Source organism: Aptenodytes forsteri, unplaced genomic scaffold, assembly GCF_000699145.1.
Source record: "Aptenodytes forsteri isolate BGI_AS27 unplaced genomic scaffold, ASM69914v1 Scaffold35, whole genome shotgun sequence".
NCBI lineage: Eukaryota > Metazoa > Chordata > Aves > Sphenisciformes > Spheniscidae > Aptenodytes > Aptenodytes forsteri.
The window spans coordinates 1923841-1951427 of record NW_008795334.1 but is presented as its reverse complement, the minus strand read 5'-3'; the positions used below and the strand labels follow the sequence as shown (position 1 = coordinate 1951427).

The 27587-nt window shown below is 37.3% G+C and overlaps 2 protein-coding genes across 2 annotated transcripts in view; one reads left to right on the top strand and one right to left on the bottom strand.

The window, feature by feature from the left end:
* Nucleotides 1–1870: 1870 nt before the first annotated feature.
* NSUN7 (NOP2/Sun RNA methyltransferase family member 7) lies at nt 1871–18472 on the top strand. Its single transcript, XM_009280169.2, has 12 exons — nt 1871–2183; nt 2578–2636; nt 3810–3940; nt 5131–5283; nt 6574–6757; nt 8378–8588; nt 9238–9381; nt 9952–10053; nt 10613–10730; nt 14752–14869; nt 16513–17165; nt 18411–18472. The coding sequence occupies exons 1-11, from the start codon at nt 1871–1873 to the stop codon at nt 17128–17130; spliced, it is 2151 nt and encodes a 716-aa protein (XP_009278444.1). The 3' UTR covers nt 17131–17165; nt 18411–18472.
* Nucleotides 18473–20339: 1867 nt separating this feature from the next.
* LOC109279249 (amyloid beta A4 precursor protein-binding family B member 2-like) overlaps nt 20340–27587 on the bottom strand; it is a 21264-nt gene continuing 14016 nt past the window's right edge. Inside the window, exons 3-7 of the mRNA XM_009280133.1 lie at nt 26977–27064; nt 25797–25880; nt 25174–25289; nt 24197–24376; nt 20340–23580 (exon numbers count right to left, since the gene is read on the bottom strand). Of these exons, the coding sequence (XP_009278408.1) occupies nt 23413–23580; nt 24197–24376; nt 25174–25289; nt 25797–25880; nt 26977–27061 (633 nt within the window). The 5' untranslated portion in view covers nt 27062–27064 and the 3' untranslated portion in view covers nt 20340–23412. The remainder of the gene's footprint in view (nt 23581–24196; nt 24377–25173; nt 25290–25796; nt 25881–26976; nt 27065–27587) is intronic.

The window sequence follows — 27587 nt, the reverse complement described above, 5'->3', positions numbered from 1 at the left end:
TAGTGAAGAATAGTGCTTTCTTTTGATAGTGCTGCTTGTTCTGTTTCAATATGACTTCATAAAATAAATTTATGTTTGCACCATGGATCCATCAGTGCTGCGTCTAACACTAGGGATGTTGGAGCTTAACTCCCACCAGATGAAGCTGTTTGTCTGAGGCCCAGGACCTCTGTAAAGAGACAGTAAAAGTTGCTTCTACAGGGTTAGCAGCTCTCTGTTTTGAGGAGCAAATTCTGGGAAAGGAGAATGAGAGGTGGCCTCCTCCAGATGAGCTGCCCGCATTCAGGAAGCAACTCTAGTCGGTTGTCTGGAGCATGCTGGGCTGGGCGGACACTGACTTGTGCCGGTCTTAGAGAAGGGAGGAATGGGCTGAGTGTCACCTGTGTTGGGGAAAGAGAGTTTGAACGGGGGAATGCTGGCTCAGCATGGGGCATTTCATGGCTGCCTGCTGGAGAAATAACAGCTTGTGTTCCTCCTTTCCCCTCCAACCCTCTGTGCTGCCATCCTCCTTCTCCACTATGCTTTGTGTGATGGGGGCAGGAAAGGGGAGAGGAAAAAAGGATGCTGAGCAAGTATGTCTGACCCGGGGAGAAGAGGTATGTAATTTATCCTGAGGAATGTGGGGAGCGCAGGGAAAAAGCTTGAGAATGGTTGTACTGAACTAAATTATGTAGCAAAAGAGAAGATCCTTTCTATTTGGTCAGAGTATCACCTTCTTTTTTGGATTTTTAGACTGGCAAAAAGAACAAATTCTGCTGTTCTGTGCTGTTAATCCTAAAATATCCAGAACTATTTGTTGGCACCAGATCCATGCCTAGCTTTCTGTGCTAAAGCTGCTAAATTCCTCACAGTTCTCTTGTATTATTCTTCCCCAGACAGGAAGATGAGTTTTTTTGGTTTTTTTTTAAATCTTTCCTCTATGACTAAATTCTTCTTGGCTTAGCCCTCTTCTGAACATTTAACCTGACTTCTAAGCCTCCGAGCATTGTCATAAATGCATGTTATAGCAACCAGAGCAAGCAGGGTAAATCCAAGCACCGTGATGGATATACTTTAAGTAGGTTTTATGTGGAACTTAAGCATATTTTTGGATTCAACTAACACTGGCGCTTTTTCTTTTTCTTTAAGCCCTATTCCACCTCTGGGAAGGTAATTTTTATTTTATTGTTTATGTAAGATGTGTAGAAAATTTAAGAAATGCACAAGGGCTTATGGAGAGTTGGTTAATATCTTCAGAGACTGTCAGAATGGATTTCCTGCGTTTACAATTGTGCTGTTTAGGTAATACATTAAATACATTAACACTTAGGTGATCTCTATTATCCATTTTTAGGAACAGATATGCAGTTTAGTGGGCAAGCATGTGGATTCACTGCAATTCTTTTCAAGATGGTTCTTCTTTGGAAGTGACGATGGCTGCTTTGAAATTTCTGTAGTGTCTTTTTATTAAAGGAGAATTCCTAGTAAGTCATACTATTCTGACTGCAATAATAATGCTGCTTATTAGACACAGAGAATAAAATCTCTGCATGTAGTCTGTTTAGGATCATTTATTGTAAAGCACTGGCCTCTTTGAAACAAGTAACCAGTCTTCATATCTGCATTAGTGAAAATAAATAAGGTAAGAAAACTATTATAAATACTTCTCTACTATATGTAAGATGATAGACGTATAGAAGTATACATGATATATGTATATACGTATTTGCAGGATTAGAGCCTAAAAAAGAAAATAAGTTCTATTGAAAACCTGAAAATGAAGGGAAAGGTGTATTCTAGTGAAAGAAAATTTTGTAATTCAATACAAACTTTGTTTTTTGCAGAGGCAGCAGGATTGTGACTTGCACTTACACAATCAGCAACTGGAAAAATGCCAGGTTCTAAAAGTAACTCGGTGTCTTTACATGAGGATGTTATAAATGATACTTCAGACTTGAGTGAAATGAAAATTTCAGATGAAAAAGGATCTGTTGAAAAAAGAACAATGACTCTGATTGAGAAGAATGGCTATCACGACTCCGTATACATAAACGCAGCTAAGATTTTTCAAGGCATTCATACTGAAAAGCGTAAGGATAGAATATTGGTGCGGTATGGTGATGACTCAGTATCTCCCATGCTGACTTTTAAAGATGAGTATTCCCAGCGTGTATCTTATGAACTGGCTTTCAATGCTCTAAAATGTAAGTAAGTACAAAACTTTTCCAAGAATTGCCAACAGAAATGATGCAGCAGAGAAAATATGGAAAAATCAAGGTGTTTAGTTTCTGCCTGACAGTAGAGATCTTTTTTTTGTTAAACTACAGGTTACTACTAGATTACTCTTATCCCTCAAATATTTAAATATATCTAAGTGTTGTTAGCATTTTGTGAAATCAAACATTTAAGATCTATACTTTTTCATGTAAAGGAATTATACTTATTTAGAGTTGCTACTGTTTGTGATTGAATTTGCCCTTAATTTTCATGATGTTTAAACTTTAAGCTTTTTCTTTAGTGATTTTAAGTTTTTCTTTTTGTTCCATAGAATCTTGTAGATTCCATAGCATAACTTGTCAATATTTTCTTTTTTTGCAGATCAAGATCTTCTTGAAGAAATATTGTTAGATAGTTGTGTTTACCCGTGCCACTCAATAGTAAGTGAATATTTTTGTGAGGAAATAAATTTTGTATTTTCTAAGTTGGTGTAATTAGAATATTTTCTGAGGATTCTGCAACATTCTTCAAAACAACATTTGTTGTTTTGAACTATATGGTAACCTGAGACTGAAATATTGCTGTCCTTTTTAGTTAGTTGTCTAAAGCATCAATCTCCAAGGTACTAGATATGTTGTTTGTGAGATTCTCATTGCACCTTACTGCTGGGAATCAAAACCTTCAAAGAAAGAAGGTAGGGGAATGAACCATAATGCTTACTGCAGCGTAATACTTTCTCAGTGATGTCCATGAGCCAGTCCATGTCTATGTGCTTTCCTTCCCTGCTGTGTCCCCTTGTGAGTGGGGAAAAAAGTCATGTTCCCTTCCTGTCCCTGGGAGTTGGAAAGCATGGAGTGAACCCCATCAGACAAAAGAATGCATTGAACCCATTGAACCCTAACACATTTGATTTTTGGCTTGTTTTTGTAAGGAAGTAAGACTTACGTGGTAACATTTTGCGTTTGGTGGTATTTCCCTAACAACTTGAGTTTTCTAGCTAATTTCGGTTATATTTGTGAGAAGGTAAGAATTTTTGAAGGCATAAGAACTGTAGGAATTTCATGAAAAGAGGCAGACAAGAGTAACTGAAGTGCTGTTAATTCCTGTCCCTAAGAAGGAGATGCTCCCTGTTTTAAGCATTTAGACATGGGAAGGAGATTTTACGTATGTCCTAACTGCAGAATGGTTATTATAACTGAGCTTATTCATTGTTAGATACGGAAGAATCCCACAAGAGACAAATTGATAGACAAGACGTTTTTGTTAGCTTAGCTATTCAAGGAGCTACTTTATGAGGAGAAAATAATTTCAAAGGTTAAATTCTGATAACATTAAAAGTTATTAAGATACAGTGTATTATCTGTGTGTATCGAGAATGTTTTTAATTTTGATAAGCTAAATAACTTTTCAAGTTGTGTATTTGAGTTTTTAAAAAATTCTTCAGTGTTTTACTAACTCTCCATGAGGAATTACTGTCATATTCTTACAAATAAGCATTTCATTGGAGTTTTTAATGCCTCTTACGTGGGAGACTGCTGTTTGATAAGGATCTTTTTGCAGAAGTAAGGCATGCTTTGTGTCACTTTCTCTATCCAGTTGCTTTTCTGTTGCAGCCAGATGAATTAACCAGCTTGCTTGTTGTGATGCTTTATGACCTACAAGACCGAAAGTTTCAAGCACGAGAGATTTTTGATGAAGAGGAGCCTGTAGCAGAAGTTCGGAAAATAGAGGGTTATCTACACAGGTATACATGCTAAGAACTTTTTTTGTTGATATATATTAGCAGAAATACAGATTTGTATAACCAGTGCCTTTTTTTTATAGTTGTCAATATTACAGATGTCTTTCAAATTTTGTGGGCTTTGTTTTTATTTTTAATGAGAACCTAGTTTGAAGGGAAACTTCCATGTTCCCTTAGTTAAGAAAAATACAGCTAACAAACCATCTTTATATTGTGGATTATTTTGCTAGAAAAAGGTATCTTATTTTGGAGTTGTTGAAACTTTTTTCATACAATTTTAGAAAAGAAAAGAAATACTCAGTAAACATTCATAAATATGAGTGTAATAGAGTCAAGAGGTCATGGAGTGGAATAATATCAGTTTGTTTCACAATACTGCTATTATAGAACTTTGTTACATATTTATTATTTTAAGTAATTAGAACCAAAAAAAGAGGATATGTAAAATAAACATTTTAAGTAGCGTTCAAGTATTTCTTTCGTCAGTCTGTTGATGAACTCCACAGGCATTTGTTGGACAAAATTGTGTTGCTGCTGGATTTAGAATAGCCCAAAAAGTTCATGAATATCCTAAGTGCAAGGTATTCCTGGAGGGCAGTAATATAACTTGGCATCTGAAGTAGCTCACCAGCAATTTTTATTTGCTTTGAGTTATCACGTATCAAGATTATGCATAAAGCTTGTGGGAAGAAAAGACTGGGAATATTTCCTCTGAGATTTTCACATAATAATAATAAAACTGACTCCTGGTTGCCATCATACTTGTGTTGTTTCTGTACACATTTAGAGGTCAGCTTTCATCAAATGCTCATTCTGCACATATATGTATTTATATCTTCAAACATACAAAAAAATCTGATGATTGTATTCCACAGATTGCAGTTCCAAAACATAATTTGTTTTTTTTTTAGCTGTCTGAGAAAATTGACGTATTTGAGAGTCATCTGTCATAATTCCAGTCCCGTGTGCATTTAAGTAAAACAGTCTTAGCTATTTATTACTACCTTGCATCTACCATCGTCTGGGGTAGAAAATGTCCTATAACTGTGTATTTTCTGTAGCAGCTTGAAAAATGAGGCCTCACTTTTGGTTTTGGTTTCTGAGCAAGATAGTTTTGTAATAGAAATATTGCACGTTAATAGCTGGTGTAGACATTTCTAAAACTTAATAAACTTGTGATTATGTTTTTGTAGTTTTAGGACCAAATTGGCAGCTGCACTAGCAAGATGTCGCATCAAACATGATGCTCTTTCAATTGAATACATTCTACCAGAAACCATACGGAAGCAGGAACAAAGGGCTTCTGCTTTACCTTTATGTGTTTGGATAAACACATGTAAAATCAGGTAAGGTCTTTAAAGTATCATCTAATATTGTCGTTTTTACCTATGAAGTGATATGGTTTGCTACAGACTTGTTTCAGAATTTCCAGGTTATATTATTAACAGTAATTTAAGTTTCATATAGTAAATTCTGCTTAGTCCAGCAACATTGCCTTATGTTTGTTCGTAGTTTTTATATAGTGCAGCAATGGTATTCATAAACTGTGACAAAGTTGTGAAACAGTTTTTCTTACTATTCTGTTGCTTGTGTGGGTCTTTCACCAAATAAATGAGGAATTAAAGTTAGAAAAAACTATATGGGTGAGTAAACTCTGTGATGAAAAATAAAGAAAGAGAAAACTTTTTAAAAAGTGGGTGTGTTACTGTAAGCCATAACATTGGCAAAGCGTGTTAAGGCAGATACAATACTTAAAACTGGTGTTTATTCTGTAACGATAGTGTAAACTTGAAATAAAAATATACTTTTTAAAATCCTTATATTCAGTGGGCTACTATATATGTAACACTGGTGTTCCCAGTTCTGTGCTAACTGATGCATGAACCATACCAGGTTATCCTGTTACCTATTTTGTTAGACAGGTAATCCGTTTTATAATATTTTCAAGAATTCTTTTTTCACACTCTTCTCTTGGACCAGTGTTCTGTGCTTAGGTTATAGGCTCTTCAAGATAGAGAAGGTGCCTTACTCTGATTCTGATTTTGCAACCCTTAACTAAGATTGAGCTGAAAGCTGCTGCATTGACCCTACGTTAAATGTACCATATAAGCTTATGGCACTGTCTGAAACTGCCTTTCAGCAAACAAGTCTTGGCATATATTCCTTTAAATCTTTATGATATTTGCATTGCAAACCTCAGCATTTATGCCTTTATTACATTTACACAGGGATTATTTCAGATATCAGCCATTAAATTCATTGACGAGCTGGGCTAAATTGAAAACAATTGAAAGAACTAAAGTATTCCAGCAGTAAATTTGCTACAGTGTCTCCTTGAGCGTATGGACATTTGTTTTGATGCTTTGAATCATCCTCTGGAGACACATGCCTCTTTCTTAATTTACTTTATCAGACTTATTACCTTAATTTTTTCAAACCAGAATTTATGTGCCTAAAATAGAGTGAATTCCCCTCCTGCATTAGGCAGCATTGTGGGGTTTTTTTTATATATATATGCATATATACACACACACACACTCACACAAAATAAAAGGCAAAAATCCCTATAATCAATGTGAGCTATATTGCTTTAAGTAACTGTTGTATATTTAATAGTCAGAGATGTATGTTAACAGCCTTCAAGATGTTTTCAGAGATTTGGAGAAGAAGGGATTCACAAGAGTTGAAACTGTGTCAGACTTTGACCGTTATACGTACTGTGTGGACCAACATTGCCACGATGTATTGTTTTTTCCTTCCTCTCTTAAAGAAGAACTGCTTAATTTAGATCTTTTTGCAGATTGCAAACTCTTACTGCAGGTGAGTTCATGTCACCCTTGAGTAATATAATCTGCAAACTAAAATAATGCTTTGCATTAGAATGAGGTCATGTATTGTGTGACTGTCCTATTAAATCAGTCAGGCAGCAACATGCTCTCATAAGGTTTTGGATGTTTTTAATAATCAGAAGGTTAGAAACTGTTTCACTTACTAAATTTAGCATGCAAATGTTAATGCTTATAAGCGATAGCTATAATTAAGTTAGTAGAATGTTTTAAATTTAATCTTAAAACTGTTGAAATAAACATCAAAAGTGGTCAAAGAAGCAGTCTCACTTCTGAAAATGTGAGGAAAGTGTCTATGTAACTCTATATGCATTACCCCTAGTCAGTAGATAATGGTATGCTAATATTATAATATCTCTTCCTCTTCAACTGCATATTTGTGATGGGATGGTGAGACTTCTTTGCATTTTGTGCAGTGTGATTCCTAAATCTCCATAAACCCCACTGGTCTTTTTCCTGACTTGCCATCATTAGCCTCTCCAGGCAAGACTGGTCAGAGGTTCCTGTTGTAGAGCGGTGGTCTGGAGTAACCGTGCAACAATGCACAACCGCAAATTACCTGAAGTGTCTGATTGATTCTTGAGCGCTTAGCAGAAACATTTCAAAGGGCACTTGCACTTGATGCTTAGCATTTTCTGGAAATTTTAGCCTCAAAATTTATTACCCAACTCACAAAGTAATTCAGTATTCAATATTCAATTTCAGTACGTATATTTCAAATAGAAGACTTACAGAAAAGAACTATACATGAGAACCCCATAGGTCATGGGAACAAATTCTGAGTATTACTACTTAAGAATATTCAAAGTGAGGAAACAGAACCCTCAAAAACTCCAGCTCTCTTTGGCAGGGTAGGGTGGTACTTGAATGCTGTAAGTGGATACGTAGATATTGATGTGAACTTAAAGCTTTAGCGCCCGCCCCGCCCCTTCATCATCAGTGTTTGCCAGATTTGGTGCAAAACATGGTACCTGTGGTCCATATCTTCACTCTTTGCCTTTTAAAGTAATTTGATGAAGATAATGTTTGAACTCTCTCTTTTTCTCTTCATCACCTGTAGTATGAGATCATTTGCTCTTGTTGAGAGGCTGCTGTGCTTTCTGCATTCAAATCTGCCTCTGTGTTTTTCAAATTTCAGCAAAATCTTGGTCTTTGATCTGTAAGGGCTTCATTTCTCCTATAAATATCGTCAAGACCTATGCGAATAGTTTTGCATTTCTCTGTTAAGCTGCTTCTGAGAATGAATTCTGCATATTGTGGCCTATGTTTGTCTTTTCTGGAACTGGCTGTTGCTAAGAGTTCCTCCTTATGGGGATGATACGCACTTACATTCTTTTCACCTATAGATATTATGCTTTCTTATGCATTAGTTAGAATTAAATTATTAAAATTTAGTGAGTGACTTAATAAGATGTTTGGTTTTGTACTTTATGTAATTCTATATTAGCAGCTATTCCTGATGAGTTTTTCTCCTCCCTTCTTTCATGTTTGTCATGAAAACAATGAAATACTCTCCTAATTTGGAAAAGAAGATTGGCATTCATAGAAACCAAATAAGTTGGTCATACTTAATTTTCATGTCATTATTTTCTAGGATAAGTCTCGCAGCCTTGCTGTACACTCTGCACGGGCGCTGTTGAATCCAGGTGATGACATTATAGTGGCTCACATAGGTTCCCATCTGACCATTGCCCATATGTCAGTGCTGACAAATCACAGCATGTCCAGAATTTTTGTTTGTGGTGTGAAATCTTCAGCAAAAGCAGCAGAACTGAGGAACTTGTTCAGTCACATGGGATGCAAAAGTAGGTGTTAAAACAGATGGTACACATAAAGTATTGTAATATAGATGTTTGTGGTATTTATAAATATGGCATAATTCTGTCAGAATTCAGAGATCCCTTGTCTGAGGACTTGGGGAGGGGAGGGCAGTAACAACACTTTTTTGTCACAAGGTGAACTGACAGCTCTTCAGCTACAATCAAGTTAATCAAAGGTTGCAGATTAACCATGTCATAGATGCAGGCTCCTGATACGTCAGGGTGAATTTTTCCTTATAAGTAGTTACTGTATAGCAGTTGGTATAGCTGGTAGCTGGGAACTTTTGGGTCCATTTATTTGGTGTCTTGGCTATTGCTTTCAGTTTGATTTTCAGCTGTTTGAGAGTGTTAATCCAAAACCCATGCACTTGGCCAGTTTACCCGAAGGACACGATCAGAACAGAACGCAACAAGACTCTGAAACCCCATTAGCAGTCTTTTCAGTGGAAGATGCTAAGGTCTACCTAGTCCTTCAATCTGTTTGAAATCAGTGGGGCTTGCTTTGGAGGATCTGGGTCTAGCAGGCTCTAGCTCTGTGGAAGAAATGTTAACACCACTCTCTTCACCTTTATCACATTAAAATTAGGCAGGCTTGCTTGCACGTAGAACTGTTGAGTTTTTCCTTTTTTTTCAGATATTCAGTTGTTACATGAAGACTTTACTGAGATTGGACCAACAGACCCAAGACTTCAAAAGGCAAAAGTTCTTTTGCTGCTACCACAATGCTCTGGGCTGGCTGTTGGCAATCCAATAGACTTTATTTTAAATGAACACGGAGGTAACTTTCGATACAATAGCTAGCACATGCTTTCTGGTAGAAATAGTATTCAAGCATTGTGGTCTGGACATGGTAGCTGCTTCAGTAAATTGTATAATTTTATAAAAAACACTTTCCTTATTTTAACTACTATAAAACATATATATTAAATAACTTGCATAATTCTGTGTGTCTGCTTCTAGTCGATAGTATGAAGTTTGAGGATTATTCTGGGGAGCAGAGGGTATATAGTCTTTTTTTTAAAGTAAAAAGGCTATAGGCAGAAAATTTATTTCAAGATACCAATGTGTATATAACTTTCCATTGATTACGTTCCTTTATTGACTGTTTGTATAAGTCTATTCAATGTATAATTTTCATTAAATAGAAGCAAATAAGAGGCAGTAATAATTACAGGTAAAGAGGGAAAGAAGAATCATTTAGGCACTCCTTGGTATTGTAATTTGTAAAGCTACCTTCCCGCGGCACTACTAATAACCAGGTCTGTTACCAAAGCATTTTCTGCAAACAGCTGAATTTTAAGACACTAATGCAAGTTGGAATAATAAATTTACAACTCTTTGCATTTAGATGCAGGATTGCTAAGAGACCTTTTCCAAGGATCTGTATCTGAGGATAAACTCAGTATTCTTGCTGAAAGGCAGCTTAATGAGTTGATGCATGCGATGAAATGTAAGTGTGTTAGCTCTCCAATTTCTGGGAAGACCTTGTACTATATCAATTCCATTGTACTGTCACCAGTTTTTTACATAGTTAACTAATAGAGTAATCAGTGTATTTTTAACAGTAAGCATGTAACCAAAACCCCTAAGTAATAATCTCCTCAAGTTTGAAGGTGTTTCTGTGTCCTAGTGTTCACCAGCCATTAATACAATAATCTTCAACATTGTGTAGAGAACTGGCTTACTGTCTTAGGCATACTCTGCTTTGGGAAAGTTGCAAATGTAGTCTGACTCCATCTTCATGCTGCCACTTTCTTCCCCCCTCCTTTGGTAGCTGTGTGAAAAGACTGGATGCAGCTCTGAATTTGTGCTGAAATCTGCAAATATTTGAAAAGATTTTAATTATTAAAAAACACTAGAGATTGAATACTGATGTGTGCAGGAGGATATACTTTATTGGTAGAAGTGACATCCAAGCATAATTTTTATGATGCTTTCAGTCCTTAATAAAACCACTGTGTGTATGAAGAATTTGAACAGTGGAAATTTTTGTTGTTGTTGTTTTGTAGTTAACAAAGTACAAGCTATTGTTTACTGCACTTGTTCAGTTTACCCAGAAGAAAATGAACTAGTAGTGAAAAAAGCACTGGAATCTGGAGTGGAAGGAAATAAAGTACAGCCATACAGGTAAGGAATGAGTAGTTTTGTCTATGGAAAAATGAAAGTATAACTTTAAATTGTAGCATAATTCTTATCCTAGACTGATCTGTGTCTTGCATTAAATTAACATTTAAAATAGTTTTTGCTGCCTCTCAGTACTCTCATAACATCAAAAGGAATGGAGTAAGTGGCATCCTCTTGACTTTTTAATCTAATATTTTTGTTCCCATCTGAAATTGAGATGCGAGGAAAGCATCGCTGGTTGCAGATAACATTGTGGTGAGCTTCTGGTAGAGCTATTTCTTTCATCCTATCAGTATTTAGAGAATGAAGCTATTTTAAGACAAAATGGAGACTAGAAGTCAGGGAACTTGCTAGCATGCTCTCAGCTTCTGACCTAGAACGATCAGTTCCAAAGGAAAAAGAAACCTAGTCTTAAAATGTGAGAATAATATAGAAGAATAAGAACCTCTGCTGTAGGATTGCTCGTCCCTGTATTCAGATGAGTGACTTTTGGGGGGACAGGTTACAGTAAGAGAACATCCTGTGCAATCATAACAAATACAAATATATATGAAAAAAGTATGTGTTTGTGTATGCTTTACACAACCTGTCAGCTGGAGCAATTGTTAAAAGACTGATGGGTGCTTTCTGGATTTTCCTTTCAGTCACGGTAGATAAATGCAAACAGTTGGCACTTGCTTGCACATAGATGTAATAGTTGATTACAGGATGCAGGTTAAGAGAGTTTATGTTGCCGAAAGCACAGGAGAGTAATACTCTAATTTTTTAGATTTTTATATTATCTTAGATGATGTTAATGACTGGGCCATCGTGGGGAAAGGTACTGTGGTTCAAGATATCATTCATTATATTTAAATTTTGCATGATTAAAATGGTAAATGTTAACTGTGGCCAGTCCAAATAATTTTTAAAAGAGGTATGTTACACGTTATGTTAAGATACAGTACAAAAAACCCACATCTTTTTTGCAAATCACCGATAGAAAAGAGCAGCCTGCTTGAAATTTTATGCTAAATGGGATGAAATCAGGGTATGTCTTGCCAGTGATGCTATGCTAGTCCAAAAGCATTATTACTCTTGCTGTAAACTGTGTTTTCCTTTGGGATTTGAAATTTTGTGAAGTCTGTCACATCTTGACCTCTATGCAGCTATTACTCTACATGGAGAACTAGGGGGACCTTGGAACATAATGGTCTCTGAATTATTTGAACACAGGTAATACATAAATTCATATATGTAACAACCTGTCAGCTGGAGCAATTGTTAAAAGACTGATGGGTGCTTTCTGGATTTTCCTTTCAGTCACGGTAGATAAATGCAAACAGTTGGCACTTGCTTGCACATAGATGTAATAGTTGATTACAGGATGCAGGTTAAGAGAGTTTATGTTGCCGAAAGCACAGGAGAGTAATACTCTAATTTTTTAGATTTTTATATTATCTTAGATGATGTTAATGACTGGGCCATCGTGGGGAAAGGTACTGTGGTTCAAGATATCATTCATTATATTTAAATTTTGCATGATTAAAATGGTAAATGTTAACTGTGGCCAGTCCAAATAATTTTTAAAAGAGGTATGTTACACGTTATGTTAAGATACAGTACAAAAAACCCACATCTTTTTTGCAAATCACCGATAGAAAAGAGCAGCCTGCTTGAAATTTTATGCTAAATGGGATGAAATCAGGGTATGTCTTGCCAGTGATGCTATGCTAGTCCAAAAGCATTATTACTCTTGCTGTAAACTGTGTTTTCCTTTGGGATTTGAAATTTTGTGAAGTCTGTCACATCTTGACCTCTATGCAGCTATTACTCTACATGGAGAACTAGGGGGACCTTGGAACATAATGGTCTCTGAATTATTTGAACACAGGTAATACATAAATTCATGATATATGTAACAGAATTTATACTAAAAAAAAAAAAATCTGAATTTTTTTTTCTGGAGCTTTAATTTTTTCAGAAAAAAATTCCCCCTTGTCTAAAACACTCCTCCTCCTCCCCCCAAAGCCAAAACAAAAATCTATCCAGTGTTTTGCAGAAACATCATGAAACTTGTCATACCACCAAATTATACTTTTACTTTCAAATACAAGGGAAACTCAGATGGTAAGACAGGGAGAATAAAATTACATTAGGATTTTTGCAGACCTGAGCAAATTTGTGACAGAAGACTGACTGAACTTCATAAATGACGATTCCAGAATTGGTTCCTCCTTCACTGTCATGCATGTATCTTGAATGTTTTCATGCCTCGTTCTTGCTACAATAAAGCTGCTGGTAACCAGCGTAAACAGAGGAATAATAGAACACCATAAATAAAATATATAGTGTGATTATGCTTGTCTTAAGATGAAAGCTCAAGCCATTTAAGATGCATGTACTACTTACGACAGTTCCTTGTACACTTTCCTTAGAATTAATTAGGGAACTTACTTGACTAATTTAGAATGCAGGATAGAATGAAAAACTCTTGCAGAATTACTAGCCCCTGTGTTCACAGTAGTGGCTTTGAGAGGCAAGTTACACTAATAAAACATCCTGTGTGATCATCACAGATCTAATTAATATTAATTTCCTTTTCCAAGAAAATTGAGGGCTTTCAGGAAACTCTTACAGAAGTTGTGCTTATGTATATTACATCTTTTGGAATTACTCTGCAGTGCTGGAGCGCTGCTGAACAAAATAAGGCTGTGCTGGAGTTTGAGGTCATACAGCTGGTCTTAGGGCTGTGACATTGTAAAGGCGGTTTCAAACACGTACCCGCTGTCTAAGCTGATCTTACCTTAAGGATATGACAAACAGTTTATAGCAAAGACTTTACCTTACATAAGGGTACATATGGCAAACAGGTGTGTAGAGAGGAGACGCTAAACCATCCATGCATTTCCCTATGGCCTGTCAAATTTAATTTCTGCATCAATTTTCAGGGCCAGACCACCCGTTAAAGGGATTCCTGGTAACAGTAATCTGTATACATCAATCAAAGTAAAGATTGTCACTTCTTTTGCATTGGATGACCAGGTCTAAAAGCAAAAATCTCCTGTGTGTCATAGGGCATAGAATTTTATTTAGTAACGCAAGGAGGATGTGAGCCTTGTAGTCTGTTTTACCAAGTTCTGAGGGACACACAAAAAAAATTCAGATTACGGTGAAAACTTGGGAACAAACAGGTTAGGAGACTTCCCATTAGAAATGGACTAGCCAGCCAAATTAGGATATTGCTTACAAATACTGAATGCATTTCTCCATAACCATCTTTGAACAAAGCTGTCTCAAGAGGATCCATGGAGCACTGAGGAGGGGCTGTATCTTACAGTCCTCAGCAATGCGAAGAGGAGGGGTAAAAATTGCGTTAAGGACATTTTGATAGCGTTTTTCTGTACTGAAACAGCTTACTACTAGTGTAGCAAGCTTTATGAGCCAAGTCCTTGAGGCCTGTTTATAACAGCTAGGGATTACTGGAATACAGGGAAAACATGCGAAAAGGCTAGTTCTTCCTTCTTCACTGATGCATTGCAAAACTGTAAATTTGAAAAAACCCGCACTCAATTACTACAAATAGGCAAATTTTTCTAACCTAAGATTTTTAGCTTAGAAAGATATATTCTTTATTGTGAGCATATACTTAATAACTCAAAGTCAACACCTTTACAATTTCTGTGTACTGCTCTGTTTTTAGAGCATTCCCCAACTTCAGGAAAAACTCGATAATCCAGTAATTGCAGACCTGAGAAAGAACATAGTTGTTAATAATGTTCATACGTATTTATTATCTGGTGATTAATATATTTAATTATTGGAAAAAAATCAAATTGGAATTATTGGGAAAAGTGAAAAAAATTAATTCTAAAAAGATGAATTCTCATGTCTGTCTTGAATTGCCGTTTTTTAAAAACTAAGATAAGGCTCTATGAAAGTGTCATTGAAAGACATAATTTGGACATAACTTTTAATATATCCTTGTTTCTTTCCTTTTATATCCTTAAACATTATCTTCAGGTCATTTGTTTATTTTTTACAGGCTTACTCCTCCTGTTTTTTCTACTTGCTCCAATTCAAAGACTTCCACTGAAATTTTTTTCAAAATGGAGCCATCAGAAATTTCCAGTGGCTGTTTTCTAGCTATTCTGGCAAGACAGGTAAGCTAAGAAAATTACCATTTAAAAATGCTTCACAGAAGCATCTTTTCCACAAAAGAATATATGAAATGGAACATTTAAAAAATTTCCTGGCTCTTCTTCAGTTGTCTTAAAAAGACCAAAGAACAGGTGAGCAGTTGCAACGTGCAACTCCCAGAGTTTTATGCTGAGCACAGCTTTCCAACATGTGCCTTTTCGTCTGGAGCTGTTCGTGATCAGAGCAGCGTCTTGATCTAAGTCAGTGCTAGGAACGTTTAAAGGAAATACATTGTTGCTGTCACACCTTGGAATGAAGTACACAGCTTGATCAGACTCACTTGTGTTTAGTAAAGTTATTTGTTGTGTCTGTATGTGTCACCACGATTTGCCAGTTTCCAAGCATCAGTGTCACCAGTAGGGATTAAGACTTCATTATGATTTCAATAAAACAGCTATGAATTTGTTTCCTTTCAAAACTAAGGCATATGCAAAACTGGCTTGAAAGGCAGGGGACTTTTGCTGAGTAAATGGGGAAGTCTTGGCAGGATTCCTGAAGAAAGGCCTTAAAGGGCTAGCTTGCATCTCTGAGCATCAACATTTTCCTCTTGTGTCTGATAAAAGTAGGACTTTCTTCACCAAAAGAGGAAGGGGGGGGCTAATTAGAATTTCATTGAAAATTAAAGATATGAGATCTTATTTGGTTATTTGTACCACTTTTTGTCATACTGCAATTACAGTGCTTGAAAGAAGCTTGTGTCTTGGGGAGAATTAGAAGAGGAAGATTTCATTAGAGAATCACACATGAAAAGCCTTTCAAGTTATCTATTACTGACCTCTTTTCAATGTAGAATATTTTTTAAACTGGCTCCCTGAGCTAGTAAGTTTTAGTTAATCACGCTGTGTACATCTGTCTACCATATTCTCTCCCTCCAGGGAAAGAAACACTTTACTTGATTTGAATAATTTTTGAGTCAAATTCTAATGCACAGAACCAATTGCTCCTAATAGCATCAATGGCCAATTTTTAGGTGACTCCAGAAACGAGCATTTTCTGAGAGGCATAAAATGTGTACTAAGAAGCATAATTTCAACTGAAATTTCTGGTTTTCAGGTACCTCCCCCCTCTTCTTGGCTAGTTGTAAATAGTTTCTTCCCCATCGCTTCTCTTTAACTAGGAACCAGGGCAATATCCAAATATGTAATCTAGTTTGAGAGTTTCTTGCTTATGTATTATGAGCAAAGATTTTCACTATCATGAAAATTATTCATGTTTAATGTTATTGATAATATTTCTGTATCTTAGTAATTATTTCTGATACACACACACACGTACACATATATGCTCTTACAGATATGTTACAGAGCAAGTCAATGTGGGAGTTATGTAGTACCAAGCCCAGAATTCAGTTTCCCCTCTTCAGGCCTGTAGAGGGCAAAGTCTCTGAAGAGCAAATGCTCAGATAGCACTTGTCACAACAGTCATGTTCTTAATTTCTTGAATAAATAGTTTGGTTAGCATTTATCACATGTGACTTAAGTCTTTCTGCTAGATTCGGCCGTAGTTTTCTCGTGGAATAACTTCTGAGGAACCAGGGATTAAAGTATTGAGTTTGCAGCTCTGTGTTGTGGCTTAGATTTATTGTTGTTTCCTTTGAAATTTTCAGAAAGATTCTTCTGAAAAGGTGTCTGTTAAAGACATTTTGGCCCGTGCTGCAGCAAAAGGACTACTAGATGGCATGGTTGTAGAAAAATCAAAGGAAGAGGAGAAAAAGCATCCAAAAGTAACACAACGTAGAAGTAATATTACTGGTGGTAGTATAGAGCCGAAGACGGTGAAGGACTTCTGCAATCAAACTGTATCTACTATTAAGGCTGAAGTTTCCGTGTCTAAAGCAGTCAGTAACATACACCAAAAGAATGTGAACCGAACAAACAGCTATGTTCAGCTGAAGAAATCCATCAACCCTGTTTCAGACACATCTCTGCCTAAAGTGCTGAAGCACGCATCTCCTTTGTCATCTATGGGCAAGGCGTATGAAAGACAGACACTTGCAAGAAAGGCACGTGCAGAACATAAAAGGGTTGTACTGAAGCCTGTGGAAATTGTTTTGCCTCCAGTAATAACACCATACGTAAGTCCGCAAGGAAGCAAACCCAGGGTATCAACTCATTGCTTTCATGGCTGGACCGGAGCAAAGGGTTCGAGTGGTAGGATACTTCCACCACCTCTGGCTAAAGTGGTCAAGCCACCTGTGCTTAGCCATCCTCGACCATGGCTGTAAGAATCTTCAAACTTTGCCCTGCCTTTATACAGAAGGTAAAGATGCCAGTATATATTCATCCATACACTTAGATTACAGTATATCTTTACGCAGGATAATCTTGCTGTGGGAGAGAGATGTATTATGGGATATTTGTACGGAAATATCCATGTTAGATAGTAATTTTGAACTGGTAATCGCACTTCAAAGTGAATGCAGCTCAGCTGCACAGGGCTGATAGACCGTGGGGGGAGCGAGAGGAAAAAACTATAGCTTCTTGGTATACACTCTGAAGTGACAAGTTAAAGCATACACTTCCCCCCGCCCCATGACCTGTGTAGATCTGTAGGAATATTCAATTTCCAATTGATTTTTTTTTAAAGTGAGACTGCATTTTGTAGGTGGCTATTTTTCTTTACAAGTGCTAGATACCATTTTTGTGAGTTATCATTTAGACTGTGACACATGGAAACTAAGCCTTGCACAGTAAGCCATTAGTTCACCTTTATTGCTAAAACTAGATGTGAACTTTTGTACAGGCAACTGGCCCAGTACACTAAAGTCCATGCATGGGCTTTCTAGTACTTACTCCCTTGGTTTCTACTCAGGTGTGCTTCGAAATATTAACAATGAAAACCAGATAAAATATTCTCATGCTAAAAATACTGAATTGTCATCACGATGTCATGTCAGACTACGTCATGGCTCATAACTGCTTTTCACCAACTTTCTTAACCCAAGCAGTTCTTAGCTGAAAAGCTGCTACTGTCAAAGTAAGTTACTGCTAGTCAGCTGAATAATGACTGAACACATAGTAGTTTGTCTTTCTTTGGAAACAGCCGTGGGCTTCTAACCTGCTCCCTCTTGCTAGCAAATGTAAAATAAAATAACTGTAAAATATCCACAACTGTCTTACAGTCTGAGCAGAGGATAAAAGGGACACCCAGAGATACTTTTAACAAGAATGTGATTTAGTATTAAACATGGACGGTATAAAGAAGGAAAATGGCAAACAATGATGGAATGACCGTAAGAGGAGCCTCAAGAATTGTACTGATTTAGGTTACACTGTTGTAGAAATGAAACAAAGACAGCATAGCAATATAGAAGGGCAAAGGTACCTGCGGCCCTGAAGAGGTTTTCCTCTAGGCAAACATTTCTGGTATTTGGTAAGAGTGTTGCCAGTAGTGTTGACAATACGGTATGGAATCTTAACCTATTTGATGTAGACCTGAGGCTGGATTTAGACCCATCCAGAGAAAATGTTTTAACATCTCTCTTTTCTTCCTCACCCACACCAGTCAATGTAGCTGGATCAGCACTACCTTTAGAAGAAAGGATGTGAATGATACTACACCAGCAGTGTAGACAGCGGGCTCTTGTTCGTCAGATAAATATTGTTGCTTCACTGAATCAGTGAAAATTTCTTTTAGCATTTTAATCTCAGCCAGCTGCCCTATTCAGAGGCATCACTCACCTGCTGCCATACCCCTGTGAGTGACCCATGCTCCTTACCTGTTCCAATAAAAGGATGAACTCTGCTCTTGTTTCTGAACAAACTTGTAAGGACAGATCTAGACCTGTGTGCATGCAATATATAGAACTGGAAAACAAAAATTCCCTATTTTATTTCAAAACCATCTTGGAGGAGGAGAGATTCTATGTGTTAGATAAAAGGAATGGACAGTAAGGAGATCTGGGTTTTTTTCAGTATGGCTGTTAAATGCTTAAAATAAACTTGGAGATTCTGCAGTTAGAGAACTAAACTATTTTTTTTAAATCAAAATCTGTGTCATTCATTTATTGAATGTAATTAAAATTACTTCTAAATGAACATACATGTGTCCGACGATAGAATTTCTGGGCTACTTACGTAATACGCCTCATGATGTCCTCATCTTGCTTTCAGGAGTTTGAGTCTTTGAAATGTTATGGAGGCTAAACCAGTTAGAATCTTGATGTCCCACCAAGAATAGCGAAGAGCTGGTACTGAAGCTTTTGATTCTGCAGGTCACCGGCTTACTCTGTATGCACCGAACACCAGATGGTGGCAACATCTGGGGCTGACTTCAGATGGCTCGTAGGTAGAAGCCTGTACGCTCAGTTAAACGCTCGATGACTTTCTGCAGTAAAACTGTATCTTAGGTGACAAATTTTCTTTAATCCAGTTATGTGTTTGTCATTTTCTACTAGAAACCGTTGATTCAGCTTTCCAGATGCAGAAGTGTCCATTGTACTGCTATTGCCTCTAAACCACCAGTATGTTTTTCCCTCCCCTCAACCACAATTTGGAACAGAAGAAATAATTTCCCAGTTTCATGGATCAGTAACAGCTGAGACAATCATTTTATGCAGCTAAATTTATTCTCAGAACAGATTACATTTAAATGTGGAGAAGTGGTCAACAGCAGGGAAAATTGTCCTTTTCGGCATCAATCAGGTGCTTTACGTAAGACTGAGCTCTGCTAATAAACACTGGGTGTTTCCTTCTTTCTTGCTGCTGTTAAAATAAATCAAACCTGCTTTTGCTGACTGTACAGCACAAGCCTTAGCAATGTATTAATTAACCTGCCCAAGAAAGGAGTAATGGGGTTAATGGTAACGCTGTAAAGGCCGAGCCCATATTGGCTGTTGAAATAAGAAAGTTCTCTTTCCATGGGTGATTTACTAACAATTTTAGATCCCTAGTTAAATCATCTACAAAATTCTTGATAAAATTAAAAGGAAAGGGACGTAGAACTCTTAGTGACACAGAACTGGCATAAGCTATTAGATGCTCCACGGCTTTTCTTCCTCTGTCACAAAAGGGCATATTGTTTCAATAGGTACAGGTGAGACTGCACACGAAGTACACGACTAAGAAAGAATTCATTTGACTATGAATGGATTCTGTGCCCTCCCGTGCAATTTTGGTTATTCCTGTTTAACCACCCTGTAGGTGGCCTCCCTAGCCTTACACCTCCCACACCCCCTTGCTCCCCTTCAAATGAAATAGTAAGTGGCTCAGATAAAACCTACAGCCAGCGCTGCAGATTTCAAAAGAAAGGCTTTTATCTCTAGTCGTTGACTGTGAATATAAATGTCCTTGCTGCTGCAAGGGAGCACATTAATGACATGACTGACATGTGATACTTACCTCTAACTTACTGCTTGCATTGAAAAAATTAAGAAATTAGCTTTGCTTTACATGGTTTTTCTACAGACTTCAATAAAAATGCAACTACAAATAATTACAAAGCCTGCCTTTTTTTAGGCAACCTATAGTATACAGAGTGGAGAATGTTACAAGTGCACGTCCAGTAAAGACAATACATCAACATAATAATGCAGGATATTTCAGTAAAAATAGAATAAATAAAATAAAAATATTTTAAGCTGTATTTAACAGGTTAATTTAAAATATGGCGTCAGACATACAAAGCATAGTGAACATGGCTGCCTGCCTACAGTCACTAAGTATTATTAAAAAAAATGCATAGATAACTGAAGGGTCGCTATAACATCAACTAAAACAGTGGCAGTTGCTCAAACACACATAGCCCGTACACACGTTTTTGGCCATGGTAAAAAGAGTGTCTTAATATATTGTTTAACAAAAGACAACTGGCTTTGCAATACTAGGCTCTGATTCTGCAAACACCTGGGTGTGTATTTAATCTTTCGGAGAATAAGGAGCTCTGCTGAAGCAAAAAGGCCACATATAGTCAGGCCATTAAGCACGCTACTTAAATATTTGCAAAATCAACAATATTTTGTTAACAGACGCAAAACTCTTAAAACATATATTGGCAAGTGACCTACGGCTTTTCAAATTCCTCTGGCTTCTCCTCAGCCCTTCCTGCAATTGCACGCTTTGCTCGTGAAAGCTAACTAGATGTTCATAGCCTTGACAACACCGATGTAGGAGAATCTTTACATTGCTGTTTGCCAAGTGTCGGTTTAGTTTAAAGAGAGTCCGGGTCTCTCCTGGGGAGAATCGGCACTGTGCAGATGCAACTACAAAATTTAATTAGACTGTTTAAAATTCACTGTTGTAGAACAGTTGCAAATCCCAAATCCTGGCGTTTCCAGCTGGAACTTTAAAAAGACACTCACTGTCAAAGTATTTTCTGTAATTTAAAATAAAATAAAGTCAAAGTTTGAATCGCTAGCACGATGACGAATAAGGAAACTTTTCTCTCTTAACTTCACGATCCTACCTAAAGGTACATTGTTGGCCACCACATTTTGATAGCAGTCATGACAGGCAGTGAGTTTCCACACTGCTCCTAGCAGACGTCACTGGGATCAATGCTAGAAACTAAACAAGCACGTATGCAAGCTGCCATCTCCATGCTTCGCGCTCTGGCTCCATGGTCAGTTAAACCATTGGTACTGCTAAAAGGGGTGGGGTTGTTTGTGTCCCCTCACCTCCCGTTCTCCCTGCCTACTTGGCCCAAGCAACTTCTCCTCCGGCTGTACCGGCAACAGAGCTGGTGCAAAGGAGATAGCGGGAATGTGAGCCTTGGGAGGGGGAACAATTGCTTCGGTGTCTGAGGTGCAGAATCACGGTCAGAAAGAGATTTGAGATCGGTGGCGGATCAGCTCTTCAGCTGGTATTCTAGAGAGCTACACTTAATGACGATAGTCGCATAGCTAGCCTTCACCTGACACTTGCTCATACATCACGCCGAGTTTAGTTTAATGGTTTTTCTGCATTTTTTCAGTGCAGAAATTTCTTGAATCATCATTCTTTTCCCCTTGTGTTCCTAAGTTGTTTTGCCCAGGCGTTGCCATTAATTTCTTTAAACAAGGAAATAAAAAGAAAATAGTTTGTTTGTAACAGTCTCTTGCATAGTAAAATTAAAAAAAGAGTTCTTGTAATAACAAGCTTGCCAATGTTCTTTTAAAATTACAGTATGACCAGATTTGCAGACTTGGGAGACTGTTACAATTTGGAACATATCTATAAATGGAGGCAAAACATTTTTAACGCTAGTTCAAAATATCTGTAATGTTCCATTTCCAAAATTGGTACCAATCTGCAGGTCTAGACAGAAGATGGCAAAGGGAGAGACTCAAGATGCATAACTGCATTTGAAAATTGGCCCGAGGTACAATTTTAAGGGGCAATACTGGGCTGACTTTGTCAGGGTTTGCAGTAGTGTGTCAGTGAAAGCAGTTAGATGAAGCCTTTGGAGCAAAAATATTGAAATCAAGTTGTACCACCCAAAGCACTATCCTGTTCGAAAACAACTCTCTCCTTATTTTGTCACAAGAGCATTAAAAGAAATTTCATGGAATTTTGTAAATAACAAGAAACATGATTGTTCTTTTTGTGGCACATTAAGTATTCAGCAACAAACTCGGGGAGGGGGGGGAGGGAATTGTGCAACCAGACGCTGAATTGAACATTTCATCAAACACTTGTATGGAAAAGGTATGGAATATTTTAGTCTCTATAAGAGTTGTAAGACAATAAAATTACTGACTAGTTCTTTGTACTCCTGATTGGTTTGAGCCCTGCGTGAAATACAAACGGTATTTTTGATGAATTAATGACAGATTTAGGAGAATAAATTTAACAGCCAACAGTTGTGTTTGTATGTTTAAAGCTGAAAAGCTTCAGTGGATCACCCAGCAACTCAATTACTGAAAACACTTCTGGATTTTTCAGCATTGGCTTGGTACTAAACTTCTCTAAGACCGTGATGTATAACCAGAAGATAAAATGACACCATGATTCAAAAGCATGTCAGGGAGATGTCAAAGTGGTTGCTAGACCAATGCTGACAATTTAAAACTAAGAGGTGTAGTTCTGTAAAAAATAAAACTTGGTATTTCATCTACAGTAATTCAATGGTAGCTAATACTTGGTACCTACTCCAGTGTTGAAAACAGAGCAGAGTGCTGTAGGATTTAAGATTGGTTTGTGGCAAATCCAGCTCAAGACGGTGAAACTATCAACTCAGGCATCATTCACTCCAAGGACTTTAGCGTGAGTTCACTGGGAGGGACGTGGCCATATTCTTTTTTTGTGTGAGTTTAGGTAATGTTCATGTATTTACAACCAAACAGACCTTCCATCGCTCATGATGTAACTCACTGACAGCAAAAAAATTATTCATGCTTCTTTTCATATCACACGATGGTGGCAAGAACGAGAGAACATGCTTGTCTAACATTGTTTCGATAAGGGTAAATTCTCTGAAGACAAAGCATCAGCAATTTGAAACGGAAGGCCAGACATCGTCAGTTCATTTTCCTTAGTGTAGCTACTGTTATCTTCAGTTAAATGTTAGGAGAATCTTCTCTCTTATGCAGCTATGGCATCTCGGTGACCGGGCGTTTCTGTTTCAAAGTGTCAATGAGGGACAACACTCCTCTTTTTACGTTAGTTGTAACTCTTCTAGTCACCGAGTCTGCAGGAGGTGGGGGCGGTCGAACTTTCTGTGAAGGAGGTCTGGCTACTAAGCACTTCTGATACCGTAACTGCAACAAAGCAAAAGCATTCTGCAATCCTTACTGTATCCAGTACTTTCACGGAGCATTGTAAATACACTTTTAATCCTTTGTCATTAAATATAGTCAAACCTCCATTTTGGCCGTGACAAACAGCCCAGCTGAAGTTAATGGGACATTGGTCTGTCAGTCTGGGGGCAGAAACTTCATTAGCACACGATGGATACTAAATCATACGAACAGCCCTTTGAAAACTGAAAAATAAGTTTTCTGGGTCAGCTATTCTTGAATAAGGATTATTTTCACTACATTGTCACTGGACTGTATAACACAACTCCGAGCAAAATGTTTTTCTAGCATTAGATAACTTGTGTAGTGAAAGAAGAGATTTCTAACTTACACAGATGTTGCAGAGGTTAGGAGGGAAGATGACTAAAGGGGCATTGTTCACTAAATTGACATTTCAAACTTAAAAATGTTTGGGTTTTGATTGATTAAATATATCAGAATCCCAATTCCTATTTTTATCTGTTCTTTCTTTTTCTGTCTTGAAATAAATATAACGGCCAATTCGGAAAGACAATTAATTTATGGAGGCAGTGAAAAATCTAAGTGCTACTAGGTGCCTTTGAAGAAGGTCACTTACCATACAAGCAGCCTGAACAGCTTCTGATACATTGCCTGCGTTTGGTTCACACCAAAAAACGTGGCACTCAAAATGCTGGTTTCCTGTATCCATAATGAAGGCGAATGTGTGAACGTCCTTGCCTACTCCCATGAAGGACAGGAACCGCACACGACACTCCACCATGATTTCCTCTTCGTTCTGGTTATGAATCAAATGATTGATCATTGCTACTGGATATTCTGTGGAACTTTACTTTCAATTTTAAGTTGATTAACTGGGGGGATGACACTGATGCAGTATTGCGGAATTCCTTTTTATCTATCTGCAGATACCCAGCGTGCCCAGGCCTGGGCTGGATCGCCCCTTCTAGGCTATCGCCAGAAGACCAAGTCTTTGAGCGTTAGCACTGAGCATACTGTGCACTTTAAAAACTGCTTTGTTTTGTGAAGAAACAAAACAACATGGCTATCACGACGCCAAAACATGCTCCCCTATCACTGGTACGTTACAGAGACGCTGGTTTAGTACCCCATCAGCAGACATATATAAAAGACATTATTTGAAAGTTTCATTGTATTAATCTCTATGGAAAATGCTCTACAAAAGGACAGCGATGTGAAACACAGATTTTAATATTACTCTTGGCTTCCACACCAAGAATAAGGTCAATACAGTTTAGAATTTAGGATTGCTACTTAGGGCTTAACCTACAACATTTTAGGCTCAAAATTCCTAGAAAGGATAACACTGAATGTGTTTTAGGTATCTAATGAATATTTATAATAATTTATTTCTGAGAACATGCTTGGAATGGTAAATAAAGCTGAAGCTGATACAAGCAGTAAGAGCCTCTGCAGATTCTGGAAAGAAATAAAATGCAAAATAAGCAAACGAATTCTAGTGTAAAATAACTCTTTCTACTAGTGTTTCTGTGTTCCTGGTTTTCAGCACTCGTATTACGTTAAATGCGTTTTAAACAAGACGGTCTGCCTTACTCTTTCACTGATGACTGTGACAGTAGCATCAGCAACGTTCATGGTAACTGGCATCCAGTCTTCTTTGCTAGAGGAAGCCATTAGACTTTCAATGGCACTGTTCAGAGTATCCATTCCTAAAAGAGAGGAAAATGCAATAATGAAAAATAAATACCTAAGTAAACAATAACAAAATTTTTATTTTCACATCGTAGTGCAGAAAACAGATTGTTTTGGACTCCTTATTAAAATTAATTTGATGATGGAACGACGGGTTGGGAAGTTGGTTTCCTTCATCTGCAAAAACAGAACAGGTGCCTCTGGCTTAGAAAAAAAAGGATAGCATCTTGTTTAGCTGCTGCACCATTTCAGTTCTCTAGGGCCCTTCTCATTAGTAGTGGAGCTCATCTTCGGGGAAAGCAGTAGAAAGAAACTCTGCCTTCTTGGCAGCTCCCAAAATACTATGGTTGCAAAGCACATGTTCAGATGAGGCCCTAAATATTAGATGTCTTCATGCCTGACCCGTATGACTGAAGTACAAGAGTTGCTACCCTTTGGAAATCATGCATTTACACTTGGCTAGCCAGAGTCCAGCCTTTAGAGTTTACGCAAGGTACTTCGGAAGTCACTGAAGTGTTACATACCCACAGGTTTAGCTACAGGTAGCATGCCCAGGTACTGGACGTGGAACTTCTGTACCAGTTCTGTCTTTGGTGTTGGGAAATCTACTGCATGGGAACAAAAATAAATTTCTGTTAATCACCATTCACAGCAGGGAAAACCACTTTTATTTCATCAAGAACATAAAACGATTTACCCAGTAATTGTATGCTGAAGGTATTCTATCGATTAAAACAAATTTTTACTCCTTCTGACAAGAACAATGCTCGACAATTTCTAAAGGAATTAGGGATAACTTTGCATCACCTAATTATTGATCTACGCTAAGAATAAGGTCACGTTATATTGCTGGCATATTAAAAAACCAGAAAATACAGATGAATGTGTCTCTGAGACACACAGACCTAAGTTTCACTGCCTAACTATGTAAAATCTGGAATCTGTTTTTAATACCATCCCTGTTAATATGTTAAACACAGTCTACGAGTAATCAATACTACTGTCTGAGCAGACAATTACACAAGTTGATGTATGGATTAGGAGTAAGATATTCAGTATAAACTGGTGGATCTAGAAGCATATAATTTCCTGTAAAATTAACGCAAAGTATATTTGTTCTCCTGGAATACTTTCAAAATAGCAACTATTAAGCTATGACTAATAAAGGCATGCAAAGGCAACCACCTTCTACTGTGCAGTAGAGTGTGCAAAAGACCCTTAAGTTGGATGACAACCCACTTGCACCCCTTGCCTTGGAAGTTGCTAAAATAGATACTGAAACCTAGGAGAAGTCCTCCTACAGCTCCTCTGAATCCAAGTGATTAACTGGAGTATATTCTGGTTTTAAGGAAGATTTGACCAATTTCTGCAGTCTCAAGTCAGGAGGTATTTTGATTTGAAAAGGACAATACCTGCAAGTAGCCACAAATAAGTAAGACTGCCTTTGCAACATTTGCATTTCAAAATAAAGGAGGAAATGCACAAGTTGACATAGCTGAGCAGGACTCCATTACTGTCAACATAACCAATAAAAATGTATACTGTAATACAGTAACAGGTTACAGTCAGATTCAGTAATTAACAGACAGGCTTCACTCCTGACCTCTCCACCCAACACACTCTATTTTGGTCAAAAGCAGCATCAGAAACGAAAGATATCTAAAATAGGACCATGCCAAGGATACTAGCTGTAACACACAGTACCTTGCAGAGGAACATCAAGGCTGACATTTGTCCTCTCTTGCAATGAGCTGCAAGCCATAGCTTTAGCATTCTTCCGTTCGGCCATAATCTGAAGAAGATAGTGATAATACAGCAATTTTTTTGAAAACATAGTACAGTAGCAACTACAAGTATAAATTTACTCCTATTACAACCCTAGTTTCTAAGACCTGAAATAAGTCAGAAGCTACATGACTAAACAGGTTATTCTTTTTAAATAACAACTTCAATTTTTTTCCAGTTTATTCACCATTCCTTAACTACATAAAGAACTTAAGTGGTGTCCAAGCCTAGATGAAAGATAGATGGAGGCGGGGAAAAAAACTCTAGCCATTTTTATCAACAGCAAAATTGCAGTGAGGAGTAATATAGCAAGAAATATAAATATTTAACACACAGTGTTCATTATTCATGTTCCTCTCTGATATATCTTCTGCCTTGTTTAATTTTTTCCTCCATTTTTATGTTTCTTCTGGAATTAAAAATCCCATGCAAAATACAACCTGTTCTTCCCCCAAAATGTATAATATTAGCAGAAGAGGAACACCCACCCCCCCACCCCCCCCAAAAAAAACACTTTGTATGATTATTTC